General features: G+C 41.7%; 1 protein-coding gene across 1 annotated transcript in view; it reads right to left on the minus strand.

The window, feature by feature from the left end:
- Positions 1 to 25,327, minus strand: part of LOC144762581 (cadherin-related family member 4-like) — a 372,673-nt gene that overhangs the window by 262,040 nt on the left and 85,306 nt on the right. The window contains exons 5-6 of the mRNA XM_078647805.1: positions 22,366 to 22,471; positions 2,852 to 3,067 (exon numbers count right to left, since the gene is read on the minus strand). Of these exons, the coding sequence (XP_078503931.1) occupies positions 2,852 to 3,067; positions 22,366 to 22,471 (322 nt within the window). The remainder of the gene's footprint in view (positions 1 to 2,851; positions 3,068 to 22,365; positions 22,472 to 25,327) is intronic.

Raw genomic sequence — 25,327 nt, forward strand, 5'->3', positions numbered from 1 at the left:
TCTAAATTAAGCCTATCTGCTCTGTGCAGTTGCTACCAGAAGTTGAGCTCAGGTTTAAAATATTTAAACTTCTTTTGGGACTAGCAAGTTGTTGACTTTATTACTTGTAGTGGATTAACATCCATCCAAAATAATAATCCATTTTCTTGCACATTCGAAATAGGAATAAAGACATGAAGGATGTCAGGCAGTCAGTATTAGCAAACATGGTAATCCTGCCCGATTCTTTTAATTAATTCATAATTAATGTTGTTCCCACATTAGCCCCCATTCAGTATCTGCAAAATCTTGTGCCCACTTTCAAGTGTTGAGAAATGGGGAGTCTCTGAGATTTGTGCTCAGGAGAGCTGTGAAGTGGTTAAGGGCTTAGTACTTCGAGATTTCTTCAAAATAAGCACATGAATTCGACATCCATTGGAGACGACACCAGTGTAAGTCTGATTTGTCTCTCACAGCTCATTGGCAGAAATAAAAATTAAAACTTACTGGGATACCCATTTAAAGGCTTTTTTTGCTAACCTTTGAAAATCTAGCACATGTAGTAACTGCTGCAGAATAGTTATTTTAGCCGAACAAAATTGTTTTCTATTTTAAAGTGTTCAGGAGCTCTAAACCTTCACAAACAAATACTTGTTTCTGGTTAGTATAAGTATTATTGTAAATCAGCTGTACACTATAAAATGCTGGATTGGCTGCCAGCCGGTTGTTATCTACAAAGGAGATTCATAAGTAGTACCTGAGACAAGCCTTTAATAAAGTATCAACCTACATATCAATAAACCTCCTTCCTCCTAACAATTGCCTATGGCAGTTGCAGTATTGTAATATTGAACTAGGAGCAAGAAGTACTATTTTTCTGGTTGCAAAAATCAGTCACAAGTTTCAACTAGTTTTTTTGCAGCCAGGCTCTTATTTTCCAAACAACCTTATGTACTAATAGGTCAGTTCCCAGCATAATGAAGAAAGACCTAGACTGGGTCTCGGTTTGACCTACCTAATCAAATCAATCAAATCAAATCAAGATTTATTAGATCATATACATATAATCATAAAAGCAAGCATCGGAATCTATACAAAACACGAATCACAATATATAAAATACAGATCTCAAGAGAATTATAAAATTCTGTATTTTAATTTTTTTATACAAAACAGTTTTAAAAGGGGAAAAGCCCATCAAGGATCAAAGCACATACTTTTCCTCAGCCTCACAGCTTTCTTCAAGAAGCTAGAAACCCTCCAAGCCACAAGTTCATTCTCTAAATACTGCAATCGAATGGGCGCTGGACGACATTGTCTTAGGCAGAAGGAGCTTAAAATAGGACGTATCCAGAATTTCCTTAATTCATTAAAAAATGTACAAAAAAAAGAATAAGTGAATGGTAGACTGTTCTGATGTCAAATCACACATGCCAAATCTGAGGGAGTTCTCTTGACTAGTCATTCATAAGCGGGATAGTCAAAATTCTGTGGACTATTCCTAATTGGAATCTCATTAACAACATTCTGTCATGGTCTTTAGAGACAAAATTTAAGTAGGGTTCCATATCAAAAGTTGTAAGCCTTAGCTGATGGTAGATGACTGTGGGTTTTGGGGCTTCAACCGCTAATCTCACAACTCCCAATATATCCAAACAATCTTTCTTCAAGGATTTCCTTGACATTTGGGTCATTGAGTTCGGTTTTAAATAATACTCAGAATGACCAAGATCTTTGGCAAACTGGAATATGTACTTAAGCCAAGGAATTTTAAATGCTCCATCTAGCTTCATGCAATCGTACAGGATATCACAATTGAATTGGGTCTGTTCACTAGACCAAATCCTGTACCAAAGGAGTAAGGGCTCGAGTTTAATAAGATCCATAATATATGAAAGACCCAACTCCTCATGGCAAGCGAAAGAGGACGTACCAGGTGGAACACCAAGAATAAAATGAAGAAAGAGATTTTCTACTGTTTGCAGGGAAGTCGGATTAGAGATGCCCCTAACCCCAGCCCCATATAGCGCAGCCGATACACACTGAGCCTTCTATAAATGTAGAAGCTCCCTGGGTGGTTTCCTCCCTAATCTTTTAGTAAAAGTAGTCAAGGCACTAGTGTATCTTTTAAAGGACAGTTTTTCTGGGCGATTGATTGACTCCAAGTATCGTTGTAGCTACCTAATCAACATTAAAAGGTCAGCAAACCATCATACCTTTTAAAGCTTTAAAAAACATTCGGGCATATGTTCAAAGAAGTGACAGAGTGAGGCGTTAGCCGTCATGGCTTAATGCTTCACTCCGCCACTTCAATAAACGAAGGAGCACCTTCCTGTACATAAACAATACAGGGCATTTTGCTTTTTACATGGGTGCCGCCAGGTTTTTCCTGGTATTAATTTTGACTCTGCCTCCTATTTACGCTGCCCTTGTAAATGGGGGGCAGCATCAAAATCAATGGGTGTTGCAGTGGAACGCCCACCGCAACACCCACTGCCCACCCTTGTAACGCTAAGCATAGCGTGAAAGGGGGCCTTATTTACAAGTCAGGATTAAGCCACATTAAGTGGCTTAATCTTGCCTTCTAAATAAGGCCCCTATCACCACCACAAAATCATAAAAAGTGACGATAGTGGCTTGTACATATGCCCCATAGAACCTTCTTTTTTTCAAAGCAGCTTCATTTCGCTTTTGAAGAATTTTTTTTTTCTTTTTTAAAAGTTGCAGTGATAGTAGGCATTGGTCCTTTGGATTGTTGACCTCCATCTGTGAAAGGCTTACCTCCTCCTTCAGGAGGTAGTAAACGTTTTATGTTGTTTCAAACTCATTTAAATGTATTGGATAAAAAGTTCATTACATTGTTGGCCCTTACCGTTATCAGGTTCAATGTAAAACTTGGGAGGGTTTCCAAAATCATCTCCCATAATTGCATACTTCAGATTGTTAAAAGGCCAATCATCATCTGTGAATTTGACCGTCCCAACCAAAGTGTTCAATTCACTATTTTCCACCACATTGAATATATTAGGTCCTGGTACTGGTGAAAAATCATTCACACGAGTTACTCTAACAATCACGGTTACTGTGCCTGTGAAAGAAATATAAAATAAAGGTCACTGACATGCATATTGCTTTGTTACATGTTTTACAGTGCATTGACCATTTTACAAAAGTTAGAAAACCAATGTGTGGCCCACAGAGCATTGCTGCGCCTCTTCTAGTTCACAGGGACAGGAGGAATCAAGTCTGTTTTTTACCAAGGCAAATCAATGTGAAGGCTAATATTGTTGGATATGGCTCTCACTGAGAGCCATTAGCATGATTGTCAGACTCTAAATGTGATAATTCACTGCTGTGACAGCAATGGTGGGTTACAGAGTGTATAACTCACTGTTGCTACATCATAAAAGAGTTCCAGGCTGCTCTGGCTGGGCTCTATGACAGCCAGTCAGAAAAGCGCTGTAATGTTGGAGCACAGCTTCTGAAGGAAAGAGAATGCACAGAGATGGGTGGGGTGGATAACAGGAGGTCAGATTTTTAAAAATAAATGTAGAGCAGAGAGAAGAGGTAATTTTATCTATGGCTCCCTGAGTAGGCATCTGCCACTGTGTAGCAGTAGAAAGCAGGGGTAGAGGATATTTTTTGGAGGGCATACAAAACATAAAATTATGTATGAGTAAAAAGCGTGCCTCGTACATTAACATTATTATCGCAGTCAGAATGGACAGTGACAAAACATCAAAAGGTAGGTTTGCATAGATTTTCTAAACCAAACTACATGTAAATCAACCTAAACAATATATATTTTGAATGCACATACATGTGGAATTAAGAATGGTAAATCTATTCTTCTTTGGAGTTCTTACCTTTCAATATTTTGTTCCTCGATACTTTGTCCCTGATATTAGTGTACCACAATATTCTTGTACTCGGAATACAAGAATACAATCAAACAACATCCCCATTATTCATTGCTACCCATGTATATTTCTATATGTTACACTACTGTCTATAAGGGAACACATTCCATGCTTTACATTACTCTGCTCTCCTTGCATTGCTCATTTTCTTTAATGAACATTTGATATTGATTCATGTTAAGAGACATCCTGTCTTAACAGTTGTTTTCCCTAATTAGAGCAACAGCCCTAGCAACAAGTCTAGTGCCACACGGATTACTAATGGGTTGACAATGTGATCCAAAATGACAATTGCTAATGTGGCAGTGAAGTAATTAGATAGAATCACTATGCTTGGTAATTTCAAATTTAAATTATGTATACACCAGTAGCTGAACTCCACGACTTACATCATTAGGTGCATATCTTCAGGTTTTGCCTTTGCAGAAATAGTCCTAGGAAAAAGCGTATTTTAATTCCGAAAACAATGTAGGACAGTCACAAATGTTGTTGTAACAAGATTTACTTATTGAGCCTTTTAAATTTCCAAATTCAAGTAAGGAAAAAGGCTAAAGACCACAGGTAGCTATCTTATCAAAAACATGTCTATGCACTCCCTGTTTTATGTATTTGGTTTCTGCTATCCTGCTGTTCCCCTGACCGGATTCTTTTTGATTACTTTCTTGGTCGGGGGGGTCACCTGGTTCGGTCAAGATCTGCAATGAACAGTTTACTTTCTGGTAAGCTTCAATACTCTGAATTCCCTTTTCTCTCAGAAGTCAGTACATTAGGACAGAAACCAGGTCCAAACTTAAGAACAGCTGGAAATCGTAAATAAAAGGCCTCTTAGAGCTTTCTGTATCCCTGTAGCCATTGTGCAACTGAAACCTGGACCAACATTTGCTAGTAGCGTCTTCCTGGCACCTTGGAATTCTATACGTGCTCCTTCTCCTCCAAACTCTTGTGATGAGTTCGCAGCGTACACCTGTGGTTCCTTTGGCACTAGGAAAAAGTTTGGAAACTTTTGAAAACTTTTTTTCCCATGCTCTTGAGCAAAGGGGAACTAATAAGAATACTTCACAACTGACTTCTGACTGAACTTCATATCATCCCCCTAAAAGGCTCCAGCATCATGGAAAAGATACTAAACCCATAGTGTTTTGGGACTTAGCTTTTTTTTTCAAGCAAAAACCTCAAAAGCTCCAGAGCCTTTGTGGGACCAACCTATGGCAGATATAGATTATGACTTTGAATTTTTTTTTGAAGTTTTTGACTCCCTGACTTATACCAGGACCAATCTACTTGATGTATATGATTAGGGCTCTAATGCGGTTAGCCTCAAATTGTGCCTAAGTCTTGGTGTACCGTGACCATTAACTACCATTGGTGCCCTGCAATTTATAGTGCAATTTTCACGGAAATCATTACAAATTCATATCTCTAGTTCCCTTACTGGGTTTTTATCACTTTGGTGTCATTTTGTTCATTGCATTTTTCTCTATTTCTCTAATTTATATTGTTTAGTGTTCTGACTTACTTACTGTATTAGTACTCCATAAATACTTTACACATTGCCCTAAGTTAAGCCTGTCTGCCCTGTACCACAGTTGCCAGGAGGTTGAGCTCAGGACAATTTAGTGATGTTAAGGGTTGAACCTGACATTAATTGTGATTATTCCTTAGGTGGGTAGTCACTCATCCCAAATAATAATTGAGTTTCTTAATCCATCAAAAAGAAAACCTTCAGTGTTGAATATTTAAGATTTATGTCAGCAAGGGACTTAAAAGCCCTATGGACTTAGAGGAAATCCCACGATGGAGTTGTCATTTTAGAAAGGGGGGTAATTAATGAAAACCCTTTCAGTTGCCTTTTCTATGATGGCCCAAGGGGCTCTAACTGATTGTATTGCTGCCCAATGAACTTTCACAGTTTCATCAGCTAAACACATATTGATACATCCTTGATACACTGAAGGACCCACTTTGCTTCCAAGACTAATGGACTCAAGAACTTTTCAGTGCACCACCTCGAAATAGAGGACCAATGGTGATGATAATATATCCCAGTACACAGCCTCCTGCATTTCTGTACTTGAAATGCAACTGAGGAGAAAGACCTAATCCCCTCACCTCTCCAACAGCAATGCCATCAATCTCTTCTTCTGAAACATAGCAAAATGTATAATGGGAGAATGAATAGGGCAATGATTCACTGGAAATATCCATGTTAATACTCTGAACATTATCCTGAGCAATGAAAACAAACTCATCCTTGGCAAAAAGGGATTTACTAATATCAGCTCTTCCGTCTCCCTCTGAAGACGAGCTAATAAAGTGGAAATTAAAGGAAAAGGTAGGAAAGCATTCAAAAGTAGTGGGGGCCATTGACATGGCAGAGTGTCCATTCCCCAAAATCACTCCTCCTGAAACCTGTTCAGGAACTTTAGTAACAAAGTAATCTCTGCACTTGCCAAAGGTCTAACTGATGTTATCCTTACCTTTGGCAACTGCCTTTGAATATATCAAAGGTCAGAGAGAAGTCGTCAAAAGAAGGGAACTCCCTGCCTGGCCTATCCATCACAGGATGTATGACGTTACAACGCATGCTTTTACCACGCATGCTGTTACAACGCAGTTTTTACATCGCATACCATTACAATGCATAGCGCTTTTGGGTGTTGGATAGTGAATAGTTTAATTTACTATTCCAACTCCAGTCCCCGTGGACACTAGGGAAGGTTATTGGATAGTAAATTAACCTATTCCCTATCCTAGAGCGCCACCCAGCGCAATGCGTTGTAATGGTTTGCATTGTAATGACCGCGTTGTAATGGTAGTGCGTTGTACAAGTTTCGTTGTAAGTGATGTTTCCCATCCATCACAGTATTATCCTTCCCCTGAAGGTGTGTCTCAGAGGGCAAGGTCAGATGAATCTCTGCCCAAATGACTCTCTGAAATCTTTGGGCTTTTAGTGACTGAGAATGTGTTCCTGACTGATTGTTGAGGTAATGCTATGTTTCTTTATTGTATGTCTTCCGCATCACCTGTTCTGCAGAAGATGAGAGGTGGAGAGAGCTTAAATTCTGCTTTCATTTCCCTCCAATTTGATAAATGGGTTCTCTTGTCTGGAAATCTTTTTACTTGTACTGTTGGTGATCCAAATTGACACAACACCCAATATTGCTTGTGTCTGTGGACATGACTAGTGGCGGGGCAGGGACAAGGAAATTCCATTGAGTTGAGCAAGTATGTTGAATTCATCCACCACTGTAGCTCTCCCCAGATTTAATTTGTTTCTGCAAGGTTGTCCAATTTCTGCAAAGCTGGATCCCATGATTCAGAAGATAATGAATTAGAGGACCCAAGTGAAAGTCCAAGATACTGTGACACTACATGATGCTTGTTAAGAGAAAGACAAACAATAGCAAAAATACATTTTGTGGAACATTCTTATATACCCTGGACTTACCATGTGATGTTGGACACAGAGCCATTCCCTTACTGAAACTATTGTCTCCTTTCCCAGACTGCACAGCAAAAATGTTTAATCTTAAATGGAATAGGGTCACCATCACCAAGAGAAGTCAAGCTTCATAAGGACCTGGCAAACCAACTTTGTATGCTCTAGAATGATGACCTATCAGTGAACAAGCCGTTCGTTCAGAAAAAGATGCACCAAAATTCCCTGCCTCCAAGGAGAAACCCAAGTGGAGCCAGAATTTTGTGAACACCCTTGAAAAAGATACTAAGCTGAAGGAGAGTACTTGAAATTGCCAATGATGACCTTCTACACAGAACCATATAAATGTATGATCAGATGGAAAAATGGTAGTATGAAGGTAAGTATCCCTGTGCTTCAATTTTGAATTCAGATTTTAAATTGAGATTTCCTTAGGAATCGGTTCCATTTCTTTAGATTCATAAGCCCGAGTCTTTCTGATGACTTTTAAACAGAAAAACACTGAAATAAAAGCCTTGTCCTTCCGGGGATTTTGGCCAATGACAAATTGCTTTCTTTGATAGGAGATCTACATCCTCTTGAGTTAATCACATATATGTGATTGACTCTGCAAATAGGCCTGAATCTAGCGGAATTCCAATGAATTCCAAAGAAAATCCCTGACTTATTATTTTCAGTACCCATGCATCTGACATATTCTTCTTTCCTTAGCTGTTGAAAAAATAAATAAGATGACCTTGCCTTGTAATGGATTTTTTTTAACATAGTCAGTATGTTTTCTTGGGCTTTGGAAGAGGAGGAGGAACTCTGGTGTCCTGGTTCCTAAATAGAAAGGATTCGTTACTTTATTCATTCCTGTTTGAAATTGAAAATCTCTCTGTCACCTCTTCATAAATTACCTGTGTGGAGTATCTGGCTTGATTTGAGCATTACATTTGAGCATTAAATAATTGAGCATGTTTCTCATGTAAAAGCTCTTTGAAGCAGATCTTAAAGGTGATCATCAAACATCTTATTTCCAGAAATATGTAGTAGGCAGGGTTTCTGAGCACCCTTCCACTGCCAATCTTTGGGATAAATATTGCATTGAGCAGCAATATTGGAAACTATAGATAAAACTGAATCTTTTAAACGGTCACTAGTAACATGTTACATAAATCTTGCATGCATTTCTTCACTTCCAAAAAGTTCTGAACACCCAACGCCCTCCTGAATGGCTGCAGTCATGCCTAAAAGTGATTAACAAGTGACTGTGATGCATAATCCATTCAGATTATGGTACTCACATCCAGATTCAGTCCAGAGAATAATTTTACAATGATGCCTTCACCTGGCAGTCTAATAGGCCTGTCACTGACACGTCCTCAGACATAGCAGTTGACTGCCCAGCCGGGTTAGCTTTCATTGTATCAATCTTAACTTTTAGCAAGAGGATATAAACTTGTGAAACCTTTAGGAAGATCACTTTTCCCTGCATTCGCCCTATCTTTTTGAAGCAGAACCGTGATCTCTTTAAAACAGCTAAACACAGTGGATGAAACTGTAGCTGCTGGCAATTCATCCTAAAAACGTTTCTGAATATTTTCTACCAAATGCTTAAAAAAGGTAGCAGATTCTGACTTCTGAATGAATTAACCTTTAGAAGCAGATTCAAGAACTTCAATATCCTTCAACTCATACTCGGGAGAGTGCCGAGATGACACCAATGAAGTAGATGAAACATTTACTGAAGAAACAGAGGGGGGAAGAAGAAAGAGAATAACAGCTACTGAAATTATTGTTTATTTCTGAAGAACCTCAGGCAAAGATGATGTCATATAATACATCTTTTCTTCAGATAGTTTAAATCCAGCAGAAGGAGGAAGAGCAACAGCATCTTATTGTGTGTTTTCCTGCCACCAACATCATCCATAAAGCAATTGCATTTCTTAAAGAAGTGTTTCCAGTGATCCATGTGAAAGCACAGAACACAGTAACCTTATAAAAGCATCCCAAATTATATAGAGAAATGCTTGCTCCACTTCTGCACCCCTTTTAAAACAAATCATGTTATTACTATCAACAGGCCTGCTTTTTTTACATACAAAAAAGGTTAAATAAATGTGTTTTTAAACTTATATAATAGGGCCTAAGAAAAACATTAACATACATTAAACTTAAAAAAAAAGAAAGGAAATGCCTGGGACTGAATATATATGTATATATTACCAAGTGGGGGTTGCCACTAGAGTGTTATAATTAGGTCAGAGTTTCCATAGGAAATGCATATTTTGTGATGCTAATAAATGTTTTTTCCATTTTATTTTAATTTATTCTTGCTTATTGAGTACATCTGTGGGTACAAGCAGGAAATTACAGCAGAACACTCTCATTCTCACATTATGAGAGGAGCAAAAGCTCCATACAGCCTGTGCATAACATCCTCTAGTGCAGGAGGCCATCATTGTCATGTCATACAGTTGTATGCTTAATTCCGGGTTATACCATAGAGAGCTTCAAATAGAAAGAAAAAAAAACCATAGGGGGAATGGAAAAGGGTAGGAAGGGGGGTGTGACCTCCTCATGCTGTACCACACCGTCATTTCATGTCTAACAGCCATCAGTCTGGTCCATTTTCCCCAGATGTGTTCGGCAGCTAAAGGGGCAAGAGAGTGAGATCCACTTTCATCTTTCGAAGTCTGCCGCAGCTAAGTCTGTAGCGTTTCCCAGATATCACTATGACATGCTTGGACAGGCATAAGGTCCCGGTAGACAGACAGCTGTCTGTGACAAAAAGGTGCGTCTCGGAGCCAGTCTTCCACACGAGGAACCTGGCGGCAACCCCAGCACATCTCAATATGTCGTTTAGCAAGCAGCAAAAGAATGGAAATTAATTTCCCGTTTCCTACGGGCACGTTAAAGCATTTCCCAGCAGTGTAATCAAAGGGAGAGTTCTATGTGTAGATCTAACATTGCATCAATTACATCAAAGATGTTTCCCCAGTGGTGACTAATGTCAAGACAGTCCCAAGACAGGTGCAGGAAAGTCACACTAGGGACCAGGCACCTCACACATTGTGCATCATCAATCAGGCCTACCTTGTGTAGGAATTTAAAATGTATCAGACGTAGCCTATATTAGGGGACAATTTTCTAGCCTGCACACATCAGAATACCCAATGTTCTTCCGAAACAGGTATGCCCAACTGGGTCTCCCATTCCTGATGCGCTTTAGGGGTGCATACTGTCTCTGTGCGCTGCATTTCAGAGTATAGCCACGTGATCAATTTGTGGGGAGAAGGGCAAATCAAAAAGCTTTCTAGCACCTGAAACATGGGCGGTGCAGCTGGGAAGAAAACAAAGCTGCCGCGTTTTGCGGCCTGGACCTGGTAGTAGGTCATTCTGTCCAATACACTAATCTTTTCTCTCTCCAGGGCCTATAAAGATTCCCTCCGGGAATGCATCTCCCATTGTGTTACGCTGGAGTATCCTCAATCTAGCACAGGACCCAGCGTATTCGTCTGAATTGCCATAGTTCTTCAACATCCAGGCTTAACCTAATTACCATATAGTTGACTTGGCCGTCTGCCCAACATAGCGCAAATTCTGATTGGAACTGTCCGTTAGCGGGAAGATGACCGACTTTTCCCAGTTGATGAATTCTCTAATCAGAGTATCCAAGTTCTCGGCCGGACGTTTTACATATAGTGTGACATCGTCTGCGTAGAAGGAGACAAGTATCACCTGGGCGGGTGAAGGCCAGATGCTGCCTGATCCAGGCCGCCAGGGGTTACAGGGCCATATCAAAAAGAAAAGGGCATAGAAGGCATTTTTTTGGGTCGTTTTATATATTGCAAACTATACCAGAGACATGGGGTATCAGAGCGCTTTACATGGGCACCAGTTTAATTACAGAAGAACACATTAATTTTTTTGTTAGGCACGGGGAGATGAAATGATTTGCCCAGAATCACAGGATGTTGAGCTTCATTGCTGAGACTCAAACTCGGTTCCCCAGCTTCGAGGTCAACCACTCTAGCCGTTCTAGCCAAAGGGCTACATCCTCTCCCCTAGTTCCGCCTCTATCGCATCCCTGCCTCGTTCCCCGGGAGACATGAAACGGAGGAGGTATCACCCCATTTACCTCACAGTGGGGCTTGAATATAAGATGGCAATCAATATAATGTATTTGAGAGAATCGAATGCATTGGTGACGTCCAGAAAAATAGCAGTCACCAGCAGCAAAATGTCAGTCTCCTGCATTGTGGCAAAGAAGGTGCGTAATTGTGTGCTGTGGCCTTACCTGTGACAAAGCCAGACTGATCAGGTCGCATCACGCGGGGCAGCAAGGGAAATAGCCTTCGATGCAATACGCTTTGCCAGAATTTTGTTCTCCAGATAAATCATGGACAGCGGCCCGCAGGATTCACCGCTCTGTGGGTCTTTATCAAGTTTTAGGATCATAGGGCCATATGTATCAAGGAACCAATTTGCGATTCTGTAATAGCGATTTTTAAGAAATCGCTATTTCAGAATTGCAAAATGGTATGTATCAAGAAAAACGCAATTTTTTAGCGATTTCTTGATATTCCTTAATTGCGAATTCGCAAATTGCAAATTCGCAATTAAGGAATAATTGCCCATAGGAAGGAATGGGAGTTTTTTCTCAATTTGCGATTTGCAATTTGCGAATCGCAAACTGAGAATAATTTCAAGGGTGCAGGGGTGTCCAAAAGAACACCCGGTTGCACCCCTGAAATAAGCATGGGTGCACATGTGGTGCACATACATGCCCTAAGGGCATGTATGTGCGTCACATGGCACTTTGAAAAATGCTGAAATGTGCATTTTTCAAGGAAATCGCAACTTACCACCAACTAGAAGTTAGTGGTAATTTGCGATTCCTTAAGGGCATTTTGGAATTTTTTTTGCTTAATACATTTCATTTAAGGAATCGCAAAATTTGCGATTCCTTAAATGCAATCGCAAAATAAGGAATGGCAAATTTTGCGATTCCTTATTTTGCACCCAAATTCTTTCCAACATACCATTTGGCCTTGATACATATGGCCCATAGTGAGAAGCGCTTCACGAAGTGACGTTGAAGCACCCCCTTTTCAAGTGACTCCTCATACTTATTTATGAGGTTTGGAGCTAGTAATGTTGTATTTTATTTATAAAATGCTGCCAATAGGCAATCCAGACCTGGGTCCTTATCTCTCAGCAAAGCGCAAATTACCCTAATCACCTCCTCTTCTGTGAATGGCTTGTCCAGATTGCTTCAGTGCACATTTCAAAGTCAGAGCAGCTGTATTGAGTCAAAAAAACTTACCAAGATCAGGAAGGAACCTTCATTAGTTTGTCTCATTTAAAGAGGTTTAAAAAGAAACCATTTCCATCTGGACAACTTCCTGACCTACCACTGTGTCATTTCCGGAAGTGCATAGTTCCGCAATATAATCAATCGCCCAGGGCTTTCTGAGGACGCCCGCCAAAGTCTTACCTGCCCAATCTCTCTCTCCATATCTCCTAGCACTCGCCTCCCTGCCATGATAGTGAGTCTCATGCAAGGCCGCCTCTTCAAAGTCTCTGATCTTGTCTCTCATGCCGCTCAGTATCTCTACATTATTAGTAGTGAAACATTCTCTTCTTCAATTTGCTTAAGTTCTCCCTGCAGCGGGTGCAGTACTCCCGCCAGCTGTGTAATACATTCTCCCTGTATAAATGTCTTGAAGGCCTCCCATAGCATTGAACGGGACTCAACTGTGCCCTCATTAAGAGCAAAGTATTCTATTATTGTAGCCCCGATGGTTTCCCGAAATGCCTATGGCTCTGCCGTATCACAGGTACCTCCGCCGCTCACGAGGCCCTGCCGCACTGGTCCCGATGTCAGCGCACTACCAAGACATCTACTCCTTGGCCGTGTCTCGGTCAGGCGGCTGCCCGCCTCCTATATATAAATCTGCGCTGACTCTTTCAGATACTCTATACTGATGCTGTAGCAGCCCTGGGAGCTTCCTCACCTCCACCTCCGGCTTCCAGTTATTCCCTGGCCAGCACTTCCAGACTCCCTCAATGAGGCCTACAGTGCCTCCCTTCCGGCTGCAGAGTCGATTTTACTCACGGTGCCGCCTGGTTTGCCTCCGCAGCGGTTGTCAGTTTCCCATTAATCACTGCTCACCTCTGGGGGGGCTGCACATCAAATTCCTGCCCCTCGTGTCCACCTTCTGCTATGTTTTCGCAGGAGAATTTACAGCTTAGGGGCTTCTGTCCTGCACATCACAGTTCATCTGTGCCAGGGCTGGAGGCTGTACCAGCAGCTAGGTCCTGTTCTATAGTTTATGCTATGGCACTCACTGTCTCGAGGCAGGGTCCAAATGGCTATGGAATCACCCCCTACAATCTAATCTGTGTTGCTGCAGCTTAGATGAGTGGATAAAGTGAGGATTTCCTGTCCAACCTGCAGAGCCTCACAGAGTGGCGGCCATCTTGCAGCCGGGCTCTCCAGCACCCCTGTGATGCTAATAATGTTGACACCGCTTGACGAATCTCCACCATTCTGCCCAAATAGTTGCTACTGTTTGACTAGTTTGTGGCAGAAAAGTTGCGGGATGATCCATCAAGTGTGGGCCAGCAAAAAAGGGGTCCAAAAATTAAAATCCCCGAGCATTTTCCATAGACTTCTTTAGGCAAGGCTATAGCAAAAACCTGTGCTTTTTGTGATTTGGTGTAAATCAATTCAGCGTTTTTTGAGAAACTAAAGTTCTACAATTATTTGTATAGCAGGGCAGTTGGGTCAATGAAAGGCTTGTGAGATGCTCGCTCGCATTCGTGCATGCTTCGTTTCTCTAGAGGTGCAGAGAAATAGTTAGACGGGTGTTTTCAATAAAAGGATTTATTGAACAGTCTCCTTTCTCAAGCATGAGAAATGAACTGCTACAATCGTAAAACTGGTTGCAAAATATAGTGCATAAAGTAAAAAGAGTAGAATAAAATAATACTGCATTCATCTATGGTTCCTAGACCATAGATGAATGCATACATAAATAACAGAGGCTAAAAAGTACTCAACTGGTGCTTCTACAATATGCCTACCCTGATGTACCTAACCTAAGCTTAGTACGAGGGAAGAAGTAAGTGAGGTGTAGCATAAATGTAGAATTCTTTGCCAAGAATCTATCCAAGATTTCTCTTAGGGTCTAATCAGCTCCGTACCTTGGTTTAGAATGAAGAAGGTCAATCTCAGGACTCAATTTCCCAACAACCTGCAAGTGTAGCTTGGAAACACTGGAGCTCGATATCTTGGCAGGAGAAAAGACAGCGTCTCTCTCAGTGCGTCTGCTGGAGGGTCGTCTTCCTTTGGCACTTGCTGAAGCAGGATGCGTCCGGCAAGTAGATAGTCAAACTGCTCCAAACCACTGCGTGTTTGCTATGGCAAGTGTGGGCATATTTATACCTTGAAGGTCCCAAGTTTGATGTTAAGGTGGACATAATAACGTCATTAAAGAGTCTCAGTTCTTTTAAAACTCCATGAGTTCTTGGACAAGTCAGTATTCGAGCAAGGGGAAGTCCCTAGCTGCTGAAGCCGAGTTTTCGAAGAAATCGTTGTGGATTTTCGGAACTATTGGAAGTAGCCCTGCCGTATTTGGACTGCATGAGCTATGTCTAAATATGGTTATGATTTCTAAGCCTATATAAGGATATGGTGATTTATACCTATATAAGAGCATGAATTGGGAAAATTACAATAGGGTCCTAAAATGTTATACAACAATATTTTCAGTATGCTGAATTAAAACTAAATATGAGACAAGCTGTAGATGTGGAGTATCGCAATATATTAAAAGACATGAAAAGGGGAATTATTAGGAAAGAAGCAAAGAAAGCTTTTGCTTTTCTCATGATTAGGTATCTGTTACCACACAACATCTCACCAGCTTCTGTAATGCAACATATTATGAAAACTCACAAACAGATTTTGTGCCTCATGCCACCATTGGATGAGTGCACTCAGCTTAATGTAGAAATCATTCATATGGATAAACAATATATTGTAACTTTGAATAGTAAAGATAAAATGGAACATCAGGGTTTAATCATAACACTATGTCAATCAGTGGTAAAAAAAAACATTGCATCACAAGAGAAAACAGTTTCACATACTGCTGGTTTAGAAATAACACTAGATTTGTGTAGAAATGAAAGAACAATTGTGCAACAAAATCTGAATGTCAAGGAGGGGTTAGTGAACGGTGCAATGGGAAATGTGATCGACTTCATTATATATCACAATAGATCAAATTACAAATATATTTTGATTCCATTTGATCATATTGAAGACTAAAAAAAAATTGGAAGGTGCACTGATAGATTTCTGTTGGTAAATACCTCCATGTGAGAAGACAACAGTTTCCTCTGTGTTTGGCCTTTGTTATTACCTTTCGCAAATCTCATGGGTTAAGTGTCGGTGCAGCAATGAGAAATACAGGTCACACATTAATCAAAGAAGGCATGCCTTATGTTGCTCTATCACAGGTTAGGTCATTTTCATCATTGTACCTTCTTCAGTTTGATAAGAGCAAAGTCAATGCTGGTTCTTCATGTGTGATAGAATACAAAGGTTTGAGAGGGCTGTATGCTCCTTATCTAAGCTCATAACCCATTGTTTAGAAACATCCAAGTGATAGGAAGCAAAAAGCTGCTGAGTTTGCAGATTGTTCAAAAGTTTCAAAAACAAGTGAAGAATCTTACAAACAGGTAAAAAACGAATGAAGTGAATAATGTAATAGGTGTTCCATTGTCAAGCACTTCAGGAGTTGATCTTCAGGAGTTGTAATGTAGTAGTTAATGATCTATTTCACCTACAACTGGTGGTTGAAAACATTGAACGAAACAAAGGGAAACCTTTAAGTTAAACTTTCATAAATCTTCTCAGTTTAGTACACACTGAAATACATGGTATTGTTGAACAATGTAATGGTGATACACAGTTCACTTTGAATGTGCAGCATGATGCACAGGAGTTTATAATGGTATTGCTAAATGTGTTAGAAAAAGAGGGAATTGCAATAAATGAATTCTTTAAAACAAACTATTCATAGAATAATGAGTGTGTTAATTGTTACTATTTAGGCAGAAATTACATTGATTCAGATCAATTTGTGTACCTTTTAGCACCAGATTGCATGTCAGTAGCGTTTGGAATTGCTGTGCAAGATAACTGTGCTCCACAACTATATCATGATTTAACTTTTTATTATAGTAAATGAAGTCCTCAAAAAATAAATTAATAAGCATTCATGTATATATTAGAAACTTCTTACATCACTTTAGTAATGACTTTCTCTTGTAAATTAAAATTCATAATGACAGTTTCTGTGTGTGATGCCAATAAACTGTTTCTAAAATGGTAGTTTGATACATATAACATATTAGTTTTTTAAAATAAATATAACTGATTTATTTTTCCCCACAGTTCCATTCGGGATTGCATTTTAATTAACTATTCAGGCCATACATACTGTTAGTATTCTGGTGTGTATATATACATAATAAATGGTATATCAGAATATACTCAGTGTAAATTAATTCAAGTTCTGAGAACAACGAACAATGTTTTTGAAGGAAGTTAAATAAATGTAATATTTTCATTGTATGAGTAAGATAAATATAGTAAACATAAGTTAATATGTTATTTTCTTTACTATCAGGTTGGCAAGTATTTATTTATGTATTTATTTATTTTATAGCATTTATAAGGCGCACAGCTACCCACAAAGGGTTTCCCGGCGCCGCAACAGCAAAGACACAGGACACAACTAGAGAGAAAACAGATCCAAAGGCAAATTATTTATCAAACAGCCAGGTTTTCACACTTTTTCTGAAACTCCTATAGTTTTCTTCTTTGCGTATTGCAGTGGGCAGTGTGTTCCAAAGAGTTGGACCCAGAAATGAAAAGGATCTTCCGCCCATTCTAGCCCGTTTGTACCTTGGTACCGCAAAGTTCGCTGATGTAACTGAGCGAAGATTGCGGTTGGGTAGGTAAGGCTTGGCAAGATCTTGAAGATACTTGGGAGCAGTCCCGGCTTTGATTTTGAACAGGTAGCTCAGGGTTTTAAAGCGAATCCGATTTTCGACCCTGAGCCAGTGCAGGTCCCTGAGATGTTTAGTGATCCTGGCATATCTCGGAATTCTGCAAAGCAGTCTGGCCGCAGTATTTTGCACCAGTTGTAAGCGTCTTATTACTGCTTTGTTTGCACCCAGGTACAAGATGTTACCGTAGTCAAGCCGAGATGTCACTAAGGCATTGACTACGGTCTTCTGGGTGGTCGGTGGTAGCATCCAGACAATCTTGCGTAACCATCTGAGAATAGTAAAACATATGCCAGCCACTTTATTTGCTTGTTGCACCATAGATAAGCTGTCATCAATGATGACCCCAAGATTTCTGACCTGAGTGGCTGGGGTCGGAAGCTTGCCTAGTGAAGTCGGCCAATGGGAGTCGCTCCAGAGATCTTTACTGTTCCCTAGGAGAAGGATCTCCGTTTTTTCCCCATTTAATTTGAGTTGGTTGGCCGACATCCAGCAGAAAATTTCATGGAGGCCTGTTTTAAGTGCAGAAGAATCAGACGAGTCAGATTTAGATAGTGAAAACAGAATCTGAGAGTCGTCTGCATAGGTCATCAAAACCAGACCGAAGTTCTCTGCAAGGTAGGGTAGTGGGCGGAGGTACAAATTAAACAAAAGGGGACTCAGGATAGATCCCTGTGGTCATGAAAAAGGTCAGTCTCTTTCCACACCCTAATAGAAATCATAATCACTATGAGAAAAAGTGTTAGCTAAGAGAATAGTCTTTCCACACACTGTATTTCTCATATGTATAAACAAAACAATAGTGTAAGTATATAGCGCGCTCTTGTAGCACACTGTACTTAATACACTTCTCTCTCTACACTTTCATCCCAGACAACATTATTAACTCATCTTTTAAATACTGTTACCTTATGCATTTAATTGAGGCCAGGAAAGGTTCTTAGAAGAGAGATTACTCCCTCTTCACACACAACTACCATTACCTTAGGAGGAGATGTCACTAGGACACAATCTCTCTCTGCAAACTTTTACATATGTCCATTATACTGGGGAGGGTTCTTAGCAGACAGACCAGTGTGCATCTGCATCTTTGTATGTGCATCCATGATTGAACAGACAGTTTTCAACACAGATTAACGTTGGTAAGTAAATTATACTATATACAATCATTACACTGGGGAGAGGTATTGGTGAAGATGTCTAACCCTGGGCACTGAACACCGCTCCACTGGTGGAGTTTGCAGAATTTTGCATACTTTACGTTCTGTGGAGAACGTGAAGTTCTTGCAAAACTTCCGAATCCACAGCGGAGCGGAGTTCAGCCCTGGACCCTTATGCCGCCCTGCTACTCGGAAAAAAAATGTGTTGACTAAAACTTACAATTAAAGTAAATTAAAAGTGCACTTACCTTACCGCGGTGTCCCCGGGCTACTTTCCTCCTCCCCTGCCCTAATTACCTATGGCAGGCATATGTCATGGTTGGACTGTGCATGCACACGCATGCGCAGTCTTACCATAATGTATGGGATTACGGCAAGGAGGAGGAGGAGGGCAGCCGGGGACACTGCTGAGATTACGGCGAGGAGGAGGAGGGCAGCCCGGGAGTCCGACGTAAGGTAAGTGCACTTTTAATTTACTTTAATTGTAAATTCTAATTTAAAAATATTTATTACGGGGTGTTGGGAGGCATGGATCGGAGCTGCACTGAGTTTTTGGGCAACTCCGTGGAGCTCTGCGTAGTGCAACTACGCCTGCTGCGCCCGGGCCTAGAGATGTCACTATTTCTCTATACACTACTACATACATTCATCATTGTACTGGAAAATATCCCCCTTTCACAGCTGTTGCTGTGAATTACCAACAGACAAAAGCTGTGGCTCTGCACATGCTGTTTTGTGTTGAACAATCACAGGAACAGCTATGAAACAAAGACTTCGGAGCATGGAGGGGGGTCTATACTCTCAGCTGTAAAGACTTTGGTTTACTAATTAGGATGTTCTGCCTTCAGGGGATAGACTGCTCTAATACCCTTACACCATAGCTGGACTACACAAGCCATTAAAGGCCTGCTTCCTTCTTAAAGGCCCTCATCTTCAAGGTTAACAGTGGTGCTGGCCTTTCATAGCCAGTGCAATTACTCCATACTTTAAATTCAGCACGAATGACACCATTTGGCATGCCAGAGGGCACTCCTTCTTGCTGATGCTCGAGTAGGTTTTCTACTTGAGCGGCACCTTTCGCAACGCAGTAGTGACTTGCCTCGACTGGCCGTGCTGAGAAAATCTCACCGAGTGGCATTCTAGCATCCGAAAATCATGGTAGGGAATGCAAATTCAAACTCGCCAACCTAATGTTTGTGTGCCGCATGCAAGAAAAAACGCTGCTGCAGAGCAGTTGGCAGAGTTTTGCTGGAACTACACGTTGCAAGCAAGGCACGGAGTGGGCAAAACTCTGCAAACTTCTCCAACAGAGCAGAGTATATCGCCAACCAATAAACTGCAGTTCTTCTTTCCATCTCTAACTTAGAAATTCACAAAAAAAACAAAGGTTAAAGTAACATTATAGTTTAGTGTGATAAAAAAACAATTCCTAGAAATTCACTGAAATAAACTAAGGTTAACGTGGCGTTATAGTTTTGTGAATATGTCAGTTACAACATTATCATTGATGACATCTCTGATTACACCATCCAATGACTGTGTTACTTTGATTTATAGTTTACATTGTGGCGAGTAGCTACTATATTACATTTCTACCTAATTTTCTACAGCCTGTGTCCAGCAGTGCCTACAAAACGCATATGTGCCTAATACATCATAGGTGTGTAGACGTATTGAAAACTTTATAAATCATCTTGTTGTCATTTGAGATGTCATCAGTGATGCCATAAATTATGTGATAGAACATGTCATGAGTGAAGTACTATGTGAGGTCATAAGCGGTGTATGGCTTGGGCGCAAGTTATAGCTAGCTAGAACTGGTGAATTTCTGTGTTGTTTTTTGTTTAAAATGTTAATTTTGTACTGACATATTCACCTAATATTACTTTACTTTTTTGTAACTTTCTAAAGTTTTTTTTTTAAAGAAAAGCAGATCTTTTTATGACATCTAACTATAATGTTACTTTAGCTTTTGTTTTTTTCAGGGAATTTCTAAGGTTTATTTGCGGAGTCCTACATCACCGTCGAAGATGCTGTCGATGAGGCGCTTGCAATGCAAAGTTCTCCATCGAAGATGCATTGCACACTAGCGATTCACAAGAAGCTGAGGGGCTGCAATCTGAAGTCATGCATCATCATCAATGATGCCATCAACAAGGGGCTTGTGATGCAAAGGCCTGCATCGAGGATGCATCGTGCAGCAGCAGCTTCAAAAGGAGTCTGTGGGCTGTGATATGAAGTCTGGCATCAGGGATGCATTGTGTTGCACCATTTGTAAAGCAGAGCTGTGAGGAGATGTGTCACAGGACCACAGCTTAGCTGACAGAGCACCTTCAAATCCACTTACAAGGATCCAGGACCAGAGCGGCACCACTTGGGGAGCAAAACTCACAACTCGTGGAGTCCAGCGTCAAACTTTCTGACATAAAATCCGACTTTACCATTTAAGAGGGTTTTGAAAACAATTTCATAGACACCAAACTCAACATTCTAACATGCCCCAAATTGAAAGTTGTCACTTATTAGATGTAATAAGGGAACCAAAGGGCATATTATCAAGAACGGCGTAAAAATTATTGCCGCTTTAGCGTCAGGAAACTGCTGCTAAAGCAGCAATAATGGGCTTGATAATATGACCTTGTGAATTCTCATAAAAGCACAGGTTCACACCAGAACCTGGGCTTCTATGGGAATTCACAAGAGCATATTATCAAGCCCATTATCGCTGCTTTAGCAGAAGTTTCCTGCTGCTAAAGCGGCGATAATGTTAATGCTGTTTCTTGATGATATGCCCCCAAGTGCTGTCCTATACAGATGCAGGCCTTGCAGTAGTGAAAAACAAGTTTAAGAGCTTTTCACTACTAGGACATGCAAAAGTTAAAAGTACTTGCCCAACCTTCTAAATACATGCCCTGTAGGCTGTTTAGGGCCTATCCAAGTGGTGATTTATGCATATCAAAATGTAGGTTTAGCTCTGCAAACGTTTTATTTTGCCAGGTCAAAATGGCAGTTGACAACTGCACACACAGTCTGCAACGTAGGCCTGAGACATGTTTAAAATGCTATTTAAGTAGGTTTGCACTATCAGTGCTGGAGGCCCACTAGTATCATGTAATTCACAGGTCCTGGGTATAGGTAGTACCACTTTACTAGGGACTAACAAGTCAAATAAAATATGCCAATTGAGTGGAAGCCAATGTTTCTATGTTTAATGAAGAGAGCACAAGCACTTTGCACTGATTAGCTGTGGGTCACAAAAACGAAGTCAGCAAAAACAGGAGGGCGAAGGCAAACATTTTGGAGTTGACCCTGCAGAGAGGGTCAAGTTAAAAAATTTAGTGCCACAACACATACAATTACCTTGAGGCATTTGGCCATGCGAATCTGGAATATTAAACGAATGACATAGATGCAATTGTAATTTTACTGAAGAACTTCAAATACATGATGTAAGCGACTGAATATCAGACATCTGCGAATATTACAGCGTAGGAACACTTCTGGAATTCGGTGATGCTAGTTTGTTCTACTGAGCCAAGGCCATACTTATTTGCATCCAATTATTCATTATTTATTAGACTTTAATGATTTCATAGGTTCAGACGCTTACATTGCACTGGAAATAGTGGGTGGTCTGTCTAGTAGTTCAGATTGACTAGGTTTGCCAATAGCTATGTGAGACAGACACTTCTTTCCATGCACTGCCCTAGTTGGGCCTGGTATCACACGATGGACAAGGGCCTGAGTGCTTCTACTGCACTAACTGCATGGTGCAGAATGATAAGTTGATACTTACTTGTCAGTGAAGGTTCTCCCTGGTCGGAAACTTTTATTAACAACGTGTGCTTAAACTGCATCCCTGAAAATATCAAACTGTCATAATCCAGCTCGTGGGGCCCTATCTGGAAGAAAACAGGAAGATGTAAAGACACTGTACTCGATCCTTTTATCAGTCAGATTATAAATGTTTCTCATGGACTGTCTGCACTAATAGGGCCACCATAATTGTTATCACTGAGATGCTGAGCTTAAATATATGAAACTCATGTTGAACATTTGATATAGCTAAAGAACTGTTTAGAAATCTTGATCATGTGACAACTCCTATACACATTTGGGCCCACTTTTTTCCATTTAAAAGAGTTGACCAGGTGCTTGCCTTCAGAGCAAAGCTTGCCTTTAGTACCCATGAACCATCACCAGAACCATTGCAGCGCCTGATTGCAATTTTATTTTTCTTCATACTTAACATATGTGGCTCCTGCTTTGGCAACGGGAGGGGTTCATTTGAGCCGGTGGTTGCAGGAGGGGCCCACCAATACTCGTTTTATGAGGACTGGCTCTTATAGTTCCTTCTTATAATTTAACCAGCACAAGAGACAGAACATCACAAAGAGGGAAATAAGGAGGAAGAGAAATACAGAAAAACAATGACATAGTTAGGAAGCACAGATGAGCAAGAACCTGAAAGGGTCTGATAAACGGACAGCAAGTGTCGGGTGGCCGATGAAAGACGGATGAGGTAGAATCAGGACTACACTGCCTTTGTATTTGGCATACCGGCATTTGATAGAACCGGCTGTGGAATTCAGAACTAAAGTTCGGGCACCAGCACTTATTATTTTACAAATAAAGAGCCGAATGGATACAATGCCTGTGAGTAGCTGCGCATAATTTATATTCACTCTTTTTCTGCTATGGAAAACTTTGATAGAGTGAGATTAAAGAAGGCAATTGAAGTTTGCAACTGTCTATTTGTAGAACTCTGAAACTAATAGTACATGTTAGCTAACATACACTAGAGACTGTCAACAAAAAATGACTGTGCATTAGCCTGTGAATGAGAAAACCAAAAAAAGGCGAAGAGTATTCAGAACCACACATGGTGTGCACGTAATAACAAAGGGTCTTGTTATGACTACGGCGGTCCGACCACTGCCACACTGCGGGACCGCCCACAGTATTATAAGTTAGTCGGTCGGATGGCTACTGAACCACTGCTACCACCGCAGATGAAGGATTCCCCTTATATGGAGGCCGCGCAGTGGTGAAAGGAGTGACCTTTGACCCTGCTCTGAGGCAGGTCACTCCCCACGCTGCTGTACTGCTTGGCTGCACTTGTCTTCTTGCATTGCTGCTGTTTTGCTTTTGGTTGTACTGTTGTGTCTCTCATTGCCTAATTTACTTTTTGTCTCCCTCCTGCTTTGCCTAATTTCCTTGTTTCTCCCCCCCCTGCCATTTTGTCTGGGCCCTATTTTGCCTTCTGTTCCCCGCCGTACCCCACCGGTTTTCCTGCCTCTGCGTACCTGCGGCCTCGCCCCCCTGGGTGCCCATTCTCCACCCCGCTTCCCAGCTGCCCCTCCCTCCGACCTCCCCTTACATGGAGGCCGCGCAGCAGGTGCGCTGCTGGCGTGCCAAAGGCGTGCCTAAGGTAAGCCTGTCTGCGCCCGTCTGCCCCTGGACCGCGCCCAGCGCCAGACCCCCTGGCCACCACGAACACCACGACGCCCGCCTACGCTACGATGCCAGCACCCTCCACGCACTCAATGCCGGACAATCACACACCTGCTTCCTGGCCGCCCCGAAACGCACCCAAGAACCCTTCTCCTGCCGGAACTGCAATTTCACCAGCACTCATTCCGCCAATCCACCCGCCAGGAAAGAACAAAACCACCTCAGATGCATCCTTCTCAACACCCGCTCCGCCTGCAAACACGACGTTGAACTCTGGGACCTCCTTGATTCAGCCTCCCCCGACGTTGCCTTCCTGACGGAGACCTGGCTGAACCCCTCCTCGACGCCCAACATCGCCATAGCCATTCCGGAAGGCTACAACATCATCCACAGAGACCGCACCAATGGAGTAGGAGGAGGAATCGCCATCGTCCACTGGAACACTCTCAGAGTCTCGACCAACACCGATGACACCCTCAGCACCTCGGAACACCTGCACTTCCAGATCCACACCGACCCCAACACCACCCTCAGAGGAAACATCATCTACAGACCCCCCCGACCTGACCACACTCAGACAACTCATCACAATACCCACCCACTCCGCCAGCCACACGCTTGACCCCATCTTCTCCGCACGCCCCCACGCCGCCTTCAACCACACCACCAAACACCACTGGACTGACCATCGCTGCATTCACTTCACCTTTCAGAAACCCACCACGCACCACCCCACCCAACAGACACCCCGCCTGCCGCTGGAGCAAAGGCACTGCAGACCAGCTTGAGACCACACTCGCCCAGAGCCCACCCTGACCCCAGCGACCCCGACTCTGCCGCACTCAACCTCAGACAGTGGATCAACGACTGCGGCAACACCCTCGCCCCGTTCAAGAAACCCTCCTAAAGCCACACCAGCAAGAAAGCCAGCTGGTTAACTGAAGACCTCAGGGCCTCCAAGCAAACCTGCTGAAAACTAGAGAAGAACTGGCACCATGGACAAACACCGGACTGTTACCCAGCCCACAAGGACACCACCCACAGACACCACCACCTCATCAGATCCGCCAAAAGGGCCTCCTTCAAAGACCGCCCAAACAACAATGCACACAAGAGCAAAGAGCTCTTCAAAATTGTGAAGGAACTCTCCAACCCCAGCTCCTACACCTACGACAACTTCTTCCATTGCAAGATCACAGACATCCACAACAGCTTCGACGTCACAACTGCCCCGACAACCACTGAGACCTCCGCCCCCACAACGACCATCTGTACCAACCACCTGCTCTCCAGGACCAATATAA

The sequence above is a fragment of the Lissotriton helveticus genome, chromosome 1_1 (genome assembly GCF_964261635.1).
Source record: "Lissotriton helveticus chromosome 1_1, aLisHel1.1, whole genome shotgun sequence".
In the NCBI taxonomy this organism is placed as follows: Eukaryota; Metazoa; Chordata; class Amphibia; order Caudata; family Salamandridae; genus Lissotriton; species Lissotriton helveticus.